This window comes from Callorhinus ursinus, unplaced genomic scaffold, assembly GCF_003265705.2.
Source record: "Callorhinus ursinus isolate GAN/ISIS: 27379988/994484 unplaced genomic scaffold, GSC_fseal_2.0 scaffold38, whole genome shotgun sequence".
NCBI classification, from domain to species: Eukaryota; Metazoa; Chordata; class Mammalia; order Carnivora; family Otariidae; genus Callorhinus; species Callorhinus ursinus.
Window position 1 is genome coordinate 5,448,743 of NW_027397100.1, and position 16,827 is coordinate 5,465,569.

Sequence of the window (16,827 nt, forward strand, 5' to 3'; positions counted from 1 at the left end):
GGGGAAAAGTGAATACTACTCAGTTTAAATTCTATTCCCTCATGCTGTAGATATTTCCAAGTACCAACACATCTCTGTTTAGAGAAATAGAGACAGCTCTATCTTTCATTTTCAGGAAAGCCTTCTTCCAATTGGGCTAGATCTAACCAGGCAGGAATTCCATACCTAAGGCCTCCTCGTTCCATTTCTTACTGAGGAGGCAAGCGGCTACTGTCAGCACGGTAGAAAGATCAGTGACTGTTGTAAATTCTTAGAGTTGTTGTTGTCTGAGCTTTAAAAAAACAAATCTCAAAATTATTTGAGTTGATTTACAGCTGAGGTAAGGAATGGCATACCAGAAAAATAAGTGCGTTTTTTCCATTCTGAAAATTCTCACTTGTATTTTGCCACCTACTACTTGAGCCCACGGTGGCACTTTATGTGTTTTTAAAAAATTGTCAAAAAAAACACCTTTCCTCCCACCTCCAGTTCCTATTTCCCCCTCGAGAGGCAACCACTGCTAACCTGGTTCTTCCAGATATTCTGGGCATGGACCGATCAGCTTAGGTGAATGTACAGCCTCCTTTTATCTTCCCTAAAATAACACATATTTTACATACTATTTGTGCTCTGTGCTCTCTTTCTGTTTTTAAAATAACTTAAATGGAGGTCAGTTCCTGTGTATGTAAATGGGCCTTTATTTTTAATAGTTGGCCTTTACTCTTTCCTGGTTTTGAACAAGTTACAAGTCCTCTTCGAAACCTATTGGCAGCTCTGCTGCACATATGAAGCATCTCCTTGACCATGGTAGACTTCTCCGTGCCTACCCTTACCTTCACCGTGTGTCTGCGTACATTGAGCCTTCCCCAGCCCTCGACCCCTGGTCCTCTTCTGTACAGTGATTCTTTTCTGGTTGGGCTCATTTCACAATTAGATGCTGTAGGCTTCTCAAGAACAGAGCTAAATCGCTTGCTTCCGTCATGTGCCTCACAGTACCCAGTGTGGTGCAGAGCATACAGTAGTTGCCCAACAAATACTTGCTTAATTGCCTTGTCTCGAACGTGTTTGGTGCCTGCCCTTGGAGCTAGAGTGTGCTCCGTGCAGAATCCAGGGAACTGAGCACCTCAGGAGAGACGACTTGATTATATTCTGGCAATATTGCCATGAAGAAGACTCCTAGAATATCCATTTTAACTGTGTGCAAGTGAAACTGAAAACAGCACCATTCAACATGACCTACTCTTCAGTAAATTAGTAAACTTTAACCAGCCTCTTGGAGGGCAGCGCTGCCCCAGAGGTCATTGTGGGAGGGTTGAGTACTCTTTTATAGACCAGGAGGAACAGTGTTTCTGCTGCCGCCCATGGCTAACAGGGTGACCTAACAGATGATGGTGAGATATGTTTTTCTGTGTAAATCACAGTAGCATCTGTCATCAGTACCTTGGCTTTTGTTTTCCTAGTGCTTTCTCATATATCACTTCACGTCACTAATAACATGGGAACGCCCAGAATTTCCCTGTATCCACTTGGGGGTGGCAACTTACAGGCGGCTCGTGGTTCTGATACCTTTACATTAATGTGTTCACCTTTCACAGGGTACTTTTGCGAGTCCGGATGCTGTACTACCTAAAAGCTGAAATACTGGGAGAGGCAGCTGAGAAAGCGTTTGAAGGAACCCCTGCCAGGTAAACCACACCAACTGGAGCTCTCAGAGCTCAGTGCTAAAGAGCTGCCACATGGTGCCTGTTCGTGGAGATGGACGAAGCTGCCTGTGCTTCTGGAGGCCTGTGTTCACACCCAGCCCAGGGTCAGTTACCTACACAGTAGAGCGGGCAGGTCCCCTACACATGAAATGAAGGAGAAATCCATTTCTCTACGGCACAGCTTTTGGTGAGGTTTTGAGTTAGTTTGCTTTTCCAGATGGTGGTGTAACATTGGTTTGAACAGTCATTTCTCTGCCTTAACTAGTCGTTGTGGGATGAGTATTCATCCTCTGCTATGTTTGGTCCGACAGGTGTGCCCTGGGCGTTTTGCTCAGAATCGCACTCTTGGCCGTTGTGCCCTTCCACATTTGAGCAGTTCTCTGTATTTGCTAATCATACTAGTCATACCTGGTGCCCTGTTTGATTGTTTGCACCTTAGTTTTGTAAATTAGTGTTTCCAAAGCTGTAGAATCCTGTGGGAATCTCCCAAGATTTCAGAGAATGAGGCCACCATGCTCCCAGTTACCAACCACTTGATGAAGCCAGACAGCCTCCTTCACCCCCAGACATGCTGTTTGCTCTAGTCCTGTACAATGCCTGTCATTCCCGGAGAAAACCAGAAGGAATGGTATTTCAGCTTTGCTTTGAGATTACCTGTGGCCATGGTTTCTTCTTCCTCTTTCTGTCTTTCTTTTTTTTTTTTAAAGATTTTATTTATTTATTTGACAGAGAGAGACATAGTGAGAGAGGGAACACAAGCAGCGGGAGAGGGAGAGGGAGGAGCGAACTCCCTGCTGAGCAGGGAGCCGACGCAGGGCTTGATCCCAGGACTCAGGGATCATGACCTGAGCCTAAGGCAGACGCTTAATGACTGAGCCACCCAGGCACCCCTTTCCTCTTTCTTTCCATTGGACAGTGCTAATGGCTTTAGCGGTGATGGGGGCGGGGCGGGGGGGGCATTAAAGAAGGAGAGAGGTAAAGGGCATTAACCATCCTACCCATGGGGCAATTTGTAATCAGGAGCAACCATTACAATGATCATTATTACTTGATAACGTTGTCTGTAGTTGCTATAGTCATTTGTAATGGGTATAGGGAGGTTGAGTGTTTTGGTAAGGAGGTTCAATTTATGAATCGGAAAAATGCAGCAGAATTCAACCTGATCTGGCAGAAGTAATCTTCCTGAACTTTCTCATCCCGCTCTGCTTTCTTAGAACGTGTAGATGGAAGGAGCTAGATAGAACACAGTCCATTACCCATGCCCTTCCTTCCTTTCCTCTGCTCTCCTCAATCTTGGCTGTCAGTGGCCCTTATTGTGCATGAGGAATGAATAGCATTTCATCCCAGAAAAGTCATTTAGCTCCCGGCAGCACCCTGGCAGAGCAGTGGGCCCTACAGTGGAGCCAGAAAGGGAGCACTGGCTGGAATGGTAGGGCCATGGACCACTATTCCCAGAGAGGGAGCTGGGCCTGGGGAGGGGCAGTTAGGCATGTGTCACAAGAAGAATAGCCTGATGGAAGAAGGAACTTCAGATGCTACAGAGGAGCCATCCCAGACAGCTGGGAACTGGGAGAGAGGAGCCATCAGGTGGATTTTTCTCCCCAGACCCAAAGCCTTCAAAGAGTAAGGACTGCTCAGACAAATGAAGACAGTGAGCTAAGGGTCCATGTGAGCTTTCAGAACATGGACAGAGTTCAGTGAGGGGCTGATGGTACAGGCCTGCTAGTCCTATAGGCCTCCTCCTTAGGGCAAGTTATGTCCGTCCCTTTGGCCAGGAGCAGTGCAGTTGGTGATGAGTTTTGACCCAGCAAACCGCTGCCACCTACTGTAGAACCTTTCCTCTGAAAAGCTGTCTTCATACCCCAGCATGTACCGGTACTGACTGTCTTGTTCTCAAGCACTGCTTGAGATCTCTACATGTTGAACCAGGATGATCTGGGGACTTTTCAGCATTTGATTCTGTATGAATTTGACCATGTTGAAGATGTTCTACCTTCAGTTGACCAATATATTGATGGCTTTTGCTGTGGTTTTCAAGATGGATATCTACATTTTACATGTGGACCCCAAAGCCCTACCCAGACTTACTGATGGGTTCTCTAAGAGGTGCTTCCGGGTTCTGTTTCAGTCAGTCTGAGGTAAAGCCTGGAAATCAAGTACATATGTGGAAATAGTTCACTGGTGGAGGGTGATAGAAAGTCCTGCTTAGGAAACCGTGGCCCACAGCCTCCTAAGTCCTTGTAACTTCAGCCTCTTAGCATGCGACTAGGGATGTGGCTTAATACCAGGGTTCAGCCAGTAGTTCTTGCATTGTTGTATGTCTGTGTTGAAGGAACTCTGAGTCTACGCCCTTCCTTCCACAGGGAGCTAGAAGTGCCTCTGCCTGACATTGACTATGTGGAGATCCCAGTGGATTGGTGGGACGCGGAGGCCGATAAGTCCCTTCTGATAGGCGTGTTCAAACATGGTGTGTATTTCAGTGAATGCTCTGTCTTTTCTGAGAAACTCCATAACCTGCCGCACATCTCTGGTAGAAAGTAGCCTCACGTCTGTCCTCTCAGATGAATGTGTGAGTCATGAAAATGCGGTGAATGTTCATAATATCAGTGAGGAGCTTTACAAGGGCTGCTATGGTTACAAAGAGCCTGTCCACGCTGTCGGGCCTTGGACGGCCTCACTCTTCTTCACTCTCAGAGTCCCAGTGCCTGGCCTAGTGCCTGGCACACAGTAGACACGTAGCATTTCTTGAGTGAAGGAACAAATAGGGAAAATGTTAGGTTTTAGCATTTCATGTGTATGTAGAATTCTAAGATCATTCTAGACAATCTACATATTCCTAGTGTGTATCTTTTTGCCCCATTGGTATAAAAATTTAAGAATACGAAATGGTATGAACTTTTTTTAAAAAATGTGGTAACCAAGAGTCCAGGGGACTGAGAGAGGTTTTGAATAGCTTGGGAAAACTGAAATAAGTACCCCCTTTCTTCACTTCTGGCACTGTCCTAAGCACCTGCCCTTGCCGTCAGCCAGCGGTCAAGGTGAATAATGGAGGCGCCACAGGATAGTCACTGTAATGTACCTAGTGGATACTGTCCCTGCCTGGTGAATTAACTGAAATCTTAAACTGGAGAACAGGATTCAAAGTAGAAAGAGTTGGTCATACCAGACTTTCACTGTCAGCTCTGCCACTTAGTAAATTTAAGACCTTGAGCAAATCATAAATTCTCTGACCAGTTTCCTCGCCTGTACCATGAGGATAGTATCGAAACAGCCTACCTGGAGTGTTGTTCGAAGATTCAATGAGACCACATATGTAGACTGCCTAGGGCAGGGCTAGGCAGTAGATAGAAGCGGAGGAGGTGTTTAGTGCTGTTTTGCTGTTACTTACTGCTCTCCCTTTGGAAAGTTAACTTTCTCAGATATGTCTAATCAGTAGAATTAAACATTTGGAGGCCAACCAGTCACGTTTACGTAACAACTAGGCCTGTACTTATTTTAACAAGGAATCCCCTCAACACTTGGATTCTGGTGTTACAGTGGGAGGTCCAGTGCTCCCCAAAGCCCTTTGTCAAACTGTTGGGGTTAGGATGAGCAGTGCTATCCATTAGAGCTACCTGTGATGATGGAGGAAATGTCCTATCTCTGCACTGTCCACTATGGAATCCACCGGCCACATGTGACTATTGAATACTTGAGATATGATTGGTACATCCAAGCAACTATATTTCTAATTTTATGCAATTTTAATGAATTGAAATTAAATAATCACATGTGGTTCCTCTTTTGGACAGTGCAGGGCTAGAACTCAGCTCTGAAGTGGTAAGAAGAAACACATGACTTCTCTGTTAAGCACAAGGAACCATAGTGCAACCAAAACTTGGTTTAATCTAATTTGGGAAAGAACCCAGAGATAAGTTGCTAGAAGCAGCAAAATTCAGAGCATCTGAACTTGTGGAAGAAAGTCCATTGGCCCTGTGTCTCATTTCAGTGGTAGTTTTAGGGCACATGGCCACATCCTTCGTGGAGAGAACGTGATGTAGAAAGGGAACACAACATGAAGTCCCGTCAGTATGGCAGACAGAATCTACATGCTTCCCCTCCGTCCCTCCGCTGACTGAGCACACACACACCACAGACATACAGAAAGCCTGGGTGGGTTAGGACTCTAATGTGAAACTACCTAGCTGCACATGAAACAAATAAAGGAAAATCCCCGAATGAAGAGGTCACTTAAAGCCAGAGCTGAAAGCTCACTGATAGGACAGCAAGCCAGAGAGACTGGGTTTTTAATGCCCACACAGAAAATGGAAACAAGCCCCTCCAGGAAAGGAGGGCAAGAGAAGACTCTTTGGCCCAGGGAAGCAGAGATAGAAGAACATACTCCTGAGAAATAGATGGAGACGTGAGAGAGAAGATGAGGTGGAAGAGAGAAGGCGGTTGCCATGTAAAGCAGGATGTGCCAGGCAAGTACTAACAACAACCAGAAACAAAACACATACGACCCATAAGACCATATGGCGAAGTCCATATCCTACAAAAGGTCTTTAAGGAAAGAAGGATAGTTTGGGATAAAGAGGGTCTTTATACAGTGATGATGGGTGTAATTCATCAGGAAGATATGGCTAAGAGTGTGGCCTCAGAATATGTCAGAGGACAGAACTCTAAGGGAGCTCAAGACCCCTTCGCTCCTAAGAAAGGCAAGTTAACACTGGCACCAAACTTATTAGCTTTTTCATCCCTGAGCAAGGTTTAGGGTAGTAGGATTAAGCAATTGATCTCTCTTAGTCTTATATTAGGAATGTTCAAGGGTCAACCAGATGGTGTCTAAGGTCACTTCCATATCCAAAACTCCTCTCCTCTATGAAGCAGTTTGGGAGGGTATGAGTTAATCATTCCTAAGTGTTTTCCTGAGTACACCCATGAGGTCTTAAGATGATGCATCACCCATTGCATTCAGATTTCCCCAGATTGCCAGTTGAGGTGAACTCAGTAGTCAGAGTCAGGGCTGAGAGCATGTGCCTGATGCCTGAAGTGGCTGATTGTGGCATATGATGACTTCAGACACACTATAAAAGTATACCCAGTGCTAGGGGACTGGACCTAAACCACACATGCACACCCAGCTCACTGTTGCACAGAACCAGCCCTGTTTAGTTGGATGTTAACATTGGATCTACCCAGACTGCATTGGACAGATCCCTGTGGCTGGCTTCATGGACTCATCCTCCTTGGAGTCTTCCAGAATCCAGATCAGATCCTCCCCCTGACTGGATGCTGCCCATCAGACATTCCATGAGCGTAGGCTTAGACCCGTCCTCATTTAGGTAACACACCTGACCACACCTGTGTAACTTAGCCCACACAACAGGTCTTACCAGGTGATAGTCAAGCTCCCAGATATCCAGCAGCTGGTAGAGATATGACATTTTCAGAAAGCCAAGCTATCTGGTGTTCACGTTTCAGGAATTCGTGTCAGGAAGCCCTCTGCCTCGCCTCCATCCTATGGAGGCCTAAGTATGAGCTGTGCTGCTGCCACCATTTTCTTTGTGAAGAAACACAGCCATCCATTGTCTGAAGTTCTGTGGCTCCTGCAGGCCACCCCAGACATATCCTGCCACAGCCCTACTTAGATCAGAAGGGTAGAGCCAAGGTTCTGTCTCCGAGCTGACCCTGTGGGAGAATTGCCTGTACCTTTGGTGGTTTGCAGCAAGAAGGGCCCATAGCAAACGTATTCCGAATGATGCTCTTGATAGCTCTCTGGCGCATTAACTGACTATGACCCCTAAGGCAGCTTGGATTTATGCAATTTTTATTAAGATACGAAGCTGCGTATTTTTGTTGACATTCTTAGAAAGGGGCTTCTAGACTGAAGAGGCAAGCAGCCCACGCCCCTCAAGGGCTGTCATCTACTATGTGTTTATTGGCATTGCTCTTAGAACTCCTACAACTTGCAGGGCAATTGTTGGGGTTTTCTAGGGGACTGAATCAGTCACTCTTCCTTGCCTCCAGCTTCATAGCTCAGTGAGAAATAAGAATGCAGAATCTGTCTATAGACTTCAGACCACCACAAGACAAGAGAAAGTCTGCAGAGTAGAAGCGTAGCCAGGTAGTAGGCTGCCGGAAGAACCTTGTCAAGCACAGAGCACCTGAGGGCCGGACACATGGACAGTGAGCCTCCCTCAGGAGGAAAGGGCTGGTGGGGAAAGCTTTCAGCCTCTCACCTATCAGGTGAAGCACCCCTCTTTTCATGGGGAGCAGAACGTGGAGATAGCAGGAATTTCCTCAAGGCAGCAGGAACATTGAGGACATTTCTGTTTTGCAGAGAACTGGGGTAGAACACGGGGAGAAGGCGCGAATGGCTCTTTCTATTTCTACAATGATTATTGGAAGAGAATCTGGGCAAAACTGACTCATCCAATCTTCTGTTGTGCGTGTATGGTGTTAGGCCCCACACTAGATACTGAATGTGTAATGATGAGAAAAAAACTTTTCCTAAGGAGCCTACCATCTCATGAGAGAGACTGACCATAATCAAATAATCGCCCTAAGGAACAGCGAATAAAGAGCATAAGGCATCACAGTCTCCTGCCGTATGCCTCATGTGGGCAGCATCTGTCATTGAGATAGCAGAAGAGTTCCTTTGGATTAAAAGATAAAGTACTTGCAGCTGCTCAGAGAGAGAGTACCAGCTGCTGCCTACAGGGTGGAGGACAGAACTACATCCACAGTGCTAATGGAACAAAAACCAACAAGGTAGCACAATATCCAACAAAGTAAAATCAAGTCTGTTGTTAGCACCCATGCTGGTTCCCCATCACCTGTGACAGGCCCTCTCTATGCATACTACAGAGCTGGGAATGGACCTTGTTTCCTGGGAGCAGCGTGGAAAGGGTTTTGACCATCTTGAAAGCATTTCCCCCAAGATAGTTTGCTATAACAATAGATTTGGATCTTTTCTGCGACCAAATCCTGTCTCGTTATCAAATTACATTCGACTCAATTAAAAAAAAAATTCTCATGCCTGGGATTATCAAAGTGAAAGTGATGTTATTTCATTGTTTTGGCTCCCTTTCAAGGGTCTCTTCTGAGTCAAATATGCTCATTCTCTGTTTGACTTTGGGGATGTGGTGAGGGGTAATTCCAAAGCCCTGGCCAGTGGATTAGTATTTCATACTGAGTTGGTGAATATGGAGGCAATAAATCATTTTTAATCTGATTAACAAGCCTGATTATCCCCTGCATCCATCGCTTGGTTCAATTTCTGTTTCTAAGACAAGGGATAAAATCGGACTATCAGAAAACAAAGCCCATCCAGGAGGTAACAAGGTGTCCAGAGTTTGGGGTTGAGAGGAAGAAGTTGCAAAACCAACTTGCCTGATTCCCTTTGCTGTCCAAGAGAAGTAAACAAGTGAGCATTATTGCATCTATACCTTGTCTCTTCACAGACACAGAATATTTACATCAGCTTTTATTTTTGGTCAAACACTCATTAGGCATCTACTTTAGCTCAAGGATCTTCCTCGGATAGGAAATCTTATAGGATTCAATTAATCTTAGTGTTTTTGATTGCTTTATTTTTCACTTAATAAGGAAAACAAAATGATTGTGCAGGGCCCAGGGTCGATTTTGTGAGTTCTGACATGACTTCTGACATTTCTCATTATCCCTGAGCAGGGTATGAGAGGTACAATGCCATGCGAGCAGACCCGGCACTTTGCTTCTTGGAGAAAGTCGGGATGCCAGATGAGAAGTCCCTTTCTGCAGAACAGGGTGTTACGGATGGGACCTCAGACATCCCTGACAGGTGAGCCATCTGTGATATGACATGTTACGCCGTGAATCTCTGACCCCCTCCGTGGATACCCAGCGTTCTCATGGTCTCTCCCTCACAGCCCAGCATCTCCCTTCAGTCTTGCCATGCTGGAACCACTCTCCAAAGTCACTGCATTAGTTACATCCTGTTATGCCTCAGGCCTTTTCCTTGACTTCTAAGCTCTTTGAACCAAACACCAGTTCCTGTACTTCATGGGTTCCTCAAGCTGCCCACCATCCTACCCTCCTCATGTCTTGTCTGGTCAGAGGATTCTTGAGGAAGAATTCAGACCTCTCACACTTGGCGGAAAGCTAAGAGGCACTGCAAGTACAGGCAGGCACTGCAAGTACAGGCTTCATGACCTTGAAATGCGTCAGATGAAATTCTGGCATTAAGAATGCATTATCCATACATAAGGTGAATTTAGGAGCCACTGCTTGATGGCTGTGGCATCTAGACCTTGTTTATGGGTTGTGTGCAAAAAAGTATAGAAACATCTCCTCTGGCTGAGTTTTACTTACTGTTGGCATAACCCCCAAATGTGTAAATTCTTTGGAAAGCTAAATAAGCGTCCAGAAACTGTGGTGCTCCAATACACACGCACACACACACGCACACACGGAAAACATTATATGTATCTCTTAGCTTGGGTTTGGTAAGCTTTGAACTGATCTTCTCCCCAAAAGTAGCAGATACTGCTTTGCATTGCCTAGGGCTGTGGCCAGGCCTCGCCAGGAGGGCCTGCACTGCCAGGAGCTCCTAACCACCTGCTAAGGCCAAGAAAAGGTTGAAATGCATTTTCCATCCGTCCTTAACCCGTGATGAGCACTTTAGCTACCATAACACTCTCTGCTCCAGAGAGAAATTTCCTCCGTGGAGACTCATTTGGAGAGATGTTAACAGAAGCCCAAGTGAGTGGGCATGCTAATGGTAGATGTGGGGGAAACGCTATGTGGGTAAGGTACCTGAACGTGGTGGAAAGCTTATATTTTTGTCGAGCGTCTGTTCTTTCTGTGGTTAAGCAGTGAGAGGTAGTTAAGGTAGGAGAGATTCTACTGCCTCCAGGACCTGAGCAGCATTCGATGAGAATATTTGAGACAGGAACACTCCAAAGTCAATGTAAGACAAATCATGGAAAAGATCGGCATCAGCAGTAGTTAAGCTGACAAGACAGAAGACTTTAGGCAGCTAAGCTCCAGGTGGGTGTCTGTTGATAAAGAGGGCACAATGTCCTTCCTTCCTAGCAGTAGCAGCCCTGCTCCCTCCTGAGGAAGTGACTGCCACCAAATAAAGGATTCTGCCTGAAGCTCCACCCCACTGTGGGGGAAAGGGGGCCTGAGGCACTTCGGGACTCAACTAGATTTGCACAGGCCTCAGTCTCTGGAGTCTGTTCTTTTATTAAAGGCCCATGTTCCAGTAACTCTCGGTGGGCAGTAATGACCTTGTTTGTGACAGTATCACTGTCAGATAGCTGGCCTCTGAACTTGTCTGAGTAGATCATCTCATGCTGAAGTCTCAGTTGAGTGGAGGTCCTTGCCCGTAGAAGTTATGACACTGGTAGAAACCAAGATTTTGAGGCCTGTGGGCAAAGGGATCCACTAATTTTCCTTTCGGTCAATGATTTAGGGGGTTTTCTTGCAAGCATTCTGGTTGCAAAATAGCTCCTAGGTGGCGTGTGACGCTTTTTATTTTACTTTTATTCAGAGGCAACATGGATAAAGAAGACAACACTGAAGACAAGTTAGATGGCCTGCAGAAGCAAATGGTGAGTCACATGTGCTGTGTTGGTAATCCACACGATCTCAGTGTCGAGAAACTCCCCATCTTGGCAGTGAGCTCGGGGCGCTTGATTGCAGTCCTGCAATTGCATTGCATTTTGCCCAGCATTTTAGTGTAAAGTTTATCAACATACAGACTGCATTGCACTTTTATTCTAGTGAAAGTTTTGATTTTAATATAACTGTAGATTTTAGAGGCATTATAAGATACAATACAGAGTGATTCCGTGTACCTTTTTATCCAGTTTTCCCCCATGGGAACATCTTGCGAAACTGTAGTACAGTATCACAGCCAGGACGCTGACATTGTTAGAGTCAAGACATAGGCCGTTTCTGTGACCACAGAGATCCATCGTGTTGCCCTCTATAGCCATAGCCCCTTCCCTCCTGCCTTTACCTCCTTTGTAAATGGTGGCAACCACTAACCTGTTCTCCATGTCTATAATTTGTTATTTTAAGATTATTTCTTAAGATATGAACTAAGAATTTAAGACTATATATATTATTAAATGGAATCATAACAATAAGGGGCCCTTGGGGATTAGCTTTTGTTGCTCAGCATAATTCCCTGTAGGCTGCTGCAGGTTGTTTTCTGTAACAGTAATGCCTCCCTTTCGTTGCTGTGTGGCAGTCCTTGGTGTGGATGTCCGGGTTTGTTTTACCGTTCATTCACGGGCAGGATACGTGCACTGTCTCCGGTTTCTGACTATTATAAATACCTCTATAAACATTTGCATACAGGTTTTTGCATGACTATACATTCCCGTTTCTGTGGGATAAATGTCCATAAGTACAGTTGCTGGGTGATAAGGTTACTACATGTTTAGTTTAGTTTTTTTTTTTTTAAACTGCCAAGCTGTTTGCAGCATGGCCATACCCCTTCACATGGCCACCAGCCCCGTAGGAGCGGTCCGCTTTCTCCTCATCTTTTGTTAGCTTTTGGTGTTGTCACCACTGTAATTGAGCCATTCTGATAGGTGTATAGTGATATCTAGTTGAAGTTTTAATTTACATTTCCCTAATAGCTAATGGTGTTTAACATCTTTTTATAGGTTTAATCGCCATCTGTAAGCCTGTTCAGTGAAATGTTTCTTCCTGTCTTTTGCCCATTTTCTAATTGCATTGTTTGTTTCTTTGTTTTCCTGTTGGTATTTGAGAGTTCTTTATATATTCCAGATACCAGTCTTTTGTCAGATATGTGGTTGGCAAGTATTTTCTCCAACCTATAGTTTGTCTTTTTATCCTATTCACATTGTCTTTCACAGAATAAAAGTTTTTAATTTTGAGGAAGTTCAGCTTACCAATTTTTCTCTTTATGGGTCGTGCTTTTGGTTTTAAGTGTAAGAATTCTGCTTATCTGTGGATCTCAAAGGTTTTCTTCTGTGTTTCCTACTAAAAGTTTCTTAGTTTAACAGGTAAGTCTGTGGTCCATGTTAAGTTAGTTTTCATATAAATAGAGTTAGATTCAGGTTCTTTTTTCAACCTGTTGCTTTGCAATTGCTCTAGAACCATTCGTTTTAAAGAGCTCTCTTTTCTACATTGTATTGTTTTTGCACCTTTGTCAAAATATCAGTTGAGCGTATTTGTGTGGATCTGTTTCTGGGTTCTCGATTCTGTTCCATTGTTCTATTTGTCTACTCCTCTGCCAGTAGCATGTAGTATCAATTATTGTAGCTATATCATAAATCTTAAAATTGCATAAACTGATTCCTCCCACTTCTTTTTCAAAATTGTTTCAGCTTTTCTTGTTCCTTTGCCTTTCCATATAAATTTTAGAATACTCTTATCTGTATCTACAAAAGTTCTTGCTGGGATCTTGCTAGGAATTGCATTAAACCCATATATCACTTTGAGGAGAATTGACCTTTTACTATATTGAATCTTACTATATATCTCTCCATTGATTTCGATCTCTGATTTCTTTCATCACTATTTTATAGTTTTTCAGAGAACAATTTCTGTACATGTTTGTAGATTTACATTGAAGTATTTCATTTCCTTTGATGTGATTGTAAATGGGATATTTATGTTTATCTTGTATCATGCAAACTTGGTCAATACAATTTAAATTTAAGGTGTTTTGTGATTTTCTACGTCAACAACCCTGTGGTCTGCGAATGGGGTAGTGTTATTTCTTCTTTTCTGATCTATGTGCCTTGTATTTCTCTTTCTTGCCGTATTACACTGTCTGAAACTTCTGGGATTGTGTTGAATGAATGCTGAGAGCAGACATTCTTGCCGTGTTCCTGATACTAGGAGGAAGACATTTAGTCTTTCATCGTTAAGTATAATGCTAGGTCTAGGTTTTTTGGAGGTGATCTTTATCAAATATGAGGCATTCCCCTGTATTCCTAGTTTTCTGAGAATTTTTATCATGAATAGATGTTGAATTTTGTCAAATGCATTTTTTGTACTGATTAGTATGATCATGTGATTTTTCTTATTTAGCTCTTAGTATGGTAGATTACATTGATTGATTTTCAAATATTGAATCAGCTTTGCATCCCTGGATAAACTGGGATAAATGCTGCTCCGTCATGGTGCATATGATTCTTATTGTTAAATTCGTTCCAATTTTAGTATATGTGCTGCCGAAGCGAGCGCTCTTACTGTTAAATTCTACTTGCTGATACTTTGTTAAGGATTTTTGCATCTATATTCATGAGGGTATTGGTCTATAGTTGTCTTTCAGTATACTATATCTGCTTTTGATATCAGGGTAATGTTAGCTTTATAAGTGAATTGGATGTTCCCTCCAACTGTTTTCTAATAGAGGCTATTTAGAATTGGTATTAATTTTTTTTAATGTTTTGTAGAAGTCTCCCGTGAAATTTTGAGGGAGTTTTAAAATTATGAATCCAACTCTCTATTTTATATTGAATAAGTTGTAACAGTTTGTGTTTTTTAAGGAATTTGGTCTGTTTCATCTAGGTTGTCAAATTTGTGTGTTATTCATTGTATTTTTTTATCCTTTTGAATTGTAGTGCTGTTCCCTTTTTCATTCCTGATACTGGTAATTTGTGTTTTCTCTTTTTCTTTATCTGTCTTACTAGAGATTTGTCTATATCTTCTTAAATAATCAGCTTTTTGTTTCAGCTCTTTGTCTTCTCTTTCAAATTTCATTGATTTTGGGGCACCTGGTGACTCGGTTGATCATCTGCCTTCAGCTTGGGTCATGATCCCAGGGTCCTGGGATCAAGCCCCATGTCAGGCTCCCTGCTCAGCGGGGAGCCGGCTTCTCCCTCTCCCTCTGCCCCTCCCCCATGCTCATGCTCTCTCACACTCCCTCTATCAAATAAATAAATAAAATCTTAAAAAAATAAAAAAATTTCATTGATTTGTCTTCTTTATTACTCCCTTCCTTCTGCTTGCCCTGGTTTTATGTTCCTTTTCTTTTTCTAGATTTTTGGAGTGGAGCTTAAATTACCATTTTGAGACTTTCCTGTTTGTTTAATGTATGCATTCATTGCTATAAATTTCCCTCTCAGCATTATTTTAACTATGTCCCACAAATTTTGCTATGTTGTATTTTCATTTTCATTCAATTTAATGTATTTTTTAAAAATTTTTCTTGAGACTTCCTCTTTGATCCATGGATCATTAGACATGTATTATTTAGTTTCCAAGTGTTTGGAGATTTTCCTATTTTCTCTTTTTTACTTCTAGTTTGATTCTATTGTGTTCAAAGAACAAACTATTATTTCAGTTGTTTTAAATTTGTTAAGGTTTGTTTTATGGCCCAGGACATGGTCTGTCTTGGTGTATGTTCCATGGGCACTTGAAAAACAATGTGTATTATGCTGTTGTTGGGTGCACTTATGTTGACATAATTGCATAAATGTCAGTTAGATCATGTTGGTTGATAGTGTTGTTGAGTTCTTCTGTATCCTTGCTGATTTTCTGTCTGGTTGTTTCATTAGTTGCTGAGAGAGGAGTATTGAAGTCTCCATTATAATTATCAATTTGTCTGTTTCTCCTTTCATTTGTATCAGTTTTTGCTTCACAGATTTTGCAGCCCTCTTGTTTGGTGCAGACATATTTTGGTTTGTCTTCTTAGGTAAATTGACTCTGCTATCATTATGTAACGTCCATCTCTACCTCTGATAGTTGGCTCTGCTCTGAAGTGTATTTTATCTGACATTAATATAGCTACTCCTGATTTCCTTTGATTAATGTTTGCATCTTACAACTTTTTCCATTCTTTTACTTTCAGCCTACTATTATTGTTATACTTGAAGTGAGTGTCCTGTAGACAACATAGAGTTGAGTCATACTTTTTAATGCATTATTCTAATCTCTGTCATTGAGTTGGTGTATTCAGCCCTTAATACTTAATATAATTATTCAGACAGTAAGACTTCAGTCCGATATTTTATTTTATTATTTTCTCTGATTTTTGATTCTCTGTTTTCTTTTTTTCTGCCTTTCTCTGGGTTACTTGAACACTTTTATGATTGCTTTTTTATTTATCTCTTATCTATTTTGGTTTTTTAACAGCTTTTTGATGGCTCTTCTAGATATTTTATTGTATATACACTAAGTATCACAGCCACTGGTATGATCATTCACCAATTCAAGTAGAGTGTAGAAACCTTACTACGAGTTTTGTTTCTTACCCTCCCCCCATTTTCAATATAGTGATCCTAAGTATTTCTTCCACATACATTTAGAACAATATCAGACAATGTTACAACTTTTGCTGCAACTGTCAGTATAATTTAGAAAATTGAAGAGGAGAAGGAGAGTCTGTGGTATTTAGTTGTATTTTGTTTACTGGATTCCTTCTTCTTTATGGTGTTCCAAGGTTTCTTCTTTCCGTTTAGAGAAATTCCTTCAGCCATTCTTTTAGGGTAGGTCCAGTTGACCTCTCTCTTAGCTTTTCTTTGCGAATGAGAATTTCTTTAGCCATTCTTTTAGGGTAGGTCCAGTTGACATTTCTCTTAGCTTTTCTTTGCGAATGAGAATTCCTTTAGCCATTCTTGTAGGGTAGGTCCAGTTGACGTTTCTCTTAGCTTTTCTTTGAGAATGTCTTAATATCCCCTTCATTCCTGAAGAATATTTGCACTGGATATAGGACTCTGGGTTGACAGTTCTTTTCTTTCAGCTCTTGAAAAATGTGCCACTTTCTTCTGGCCTCTGTGGTTTCTGATGAGAAAGTTGCTGTCATTCAAGTTGTTTTTCCCCTATAGGTAAGGCATCATTTCTCTCTTGCTGCTTTCAGGATTTTTTTCTTTGTCTTTAGTTTTCGGAAGTATAACCATGATTTTTTGTGTATGGATTTCTTTGACTTCATCCTTTTTGGGATTTTCTCCACTTCTTGAATCTGTAGGTTTAAAACGTCTTTTGCCAAATTTGGAGAGTTTTCAGCTATCATTTCTTCAAGCCCTTTCTTTTCTCCCTTCCTCTGATGATATGAACATTAGAACTTTTGTTACAGGGATGCCTGGATGGCTCGGTCAGTTAAACATCTGCCTTCAGTTCAGGTCATGATCCTAGGGTCCTGGGATTGAGCCCTGCATTGGGCTCCCTGCTCAGAGGGAAGCCTGCTTCTCCC

The 16,827-nt window shown here is 42.5% G+C and overlaps 1 protein-coding gene across 4 annotated transcripts in view; it reads left to right on the top strand.

The window, feature by feature from the left end:
• CHD6 (chromodomain helicase DNA binding protein 6) overlaps nt 1-16,827 on the top strand; it is a 192,856-nt gene that overhangs the window by 144,918 nt on the left and 31,111 nt on the right. For all 4 annotated transcript variants that reach the window (XM_025875413.2, XM_073880411.1, XM_073880412.1 and 1 more), the window contains 4 exons: nt 1,575-1,664; nt 4,046-4,149; nt 9,357-9,486; nt 11,200-11,260. In XM_025875413.2, coding sequence (XP_025731198.2) covers nt 1,575-1,664; nt 4,046-4,149; nt 9,357-9,486; nt 11,200-11,260 — 385 coding nt within the window. The remainder of the gene's footprint in view (nt 1-1,574; nt 1,665-4,045; nt 4,150-9,356; nt 9,487-11,199; nt 11,261-16,827) is intronic.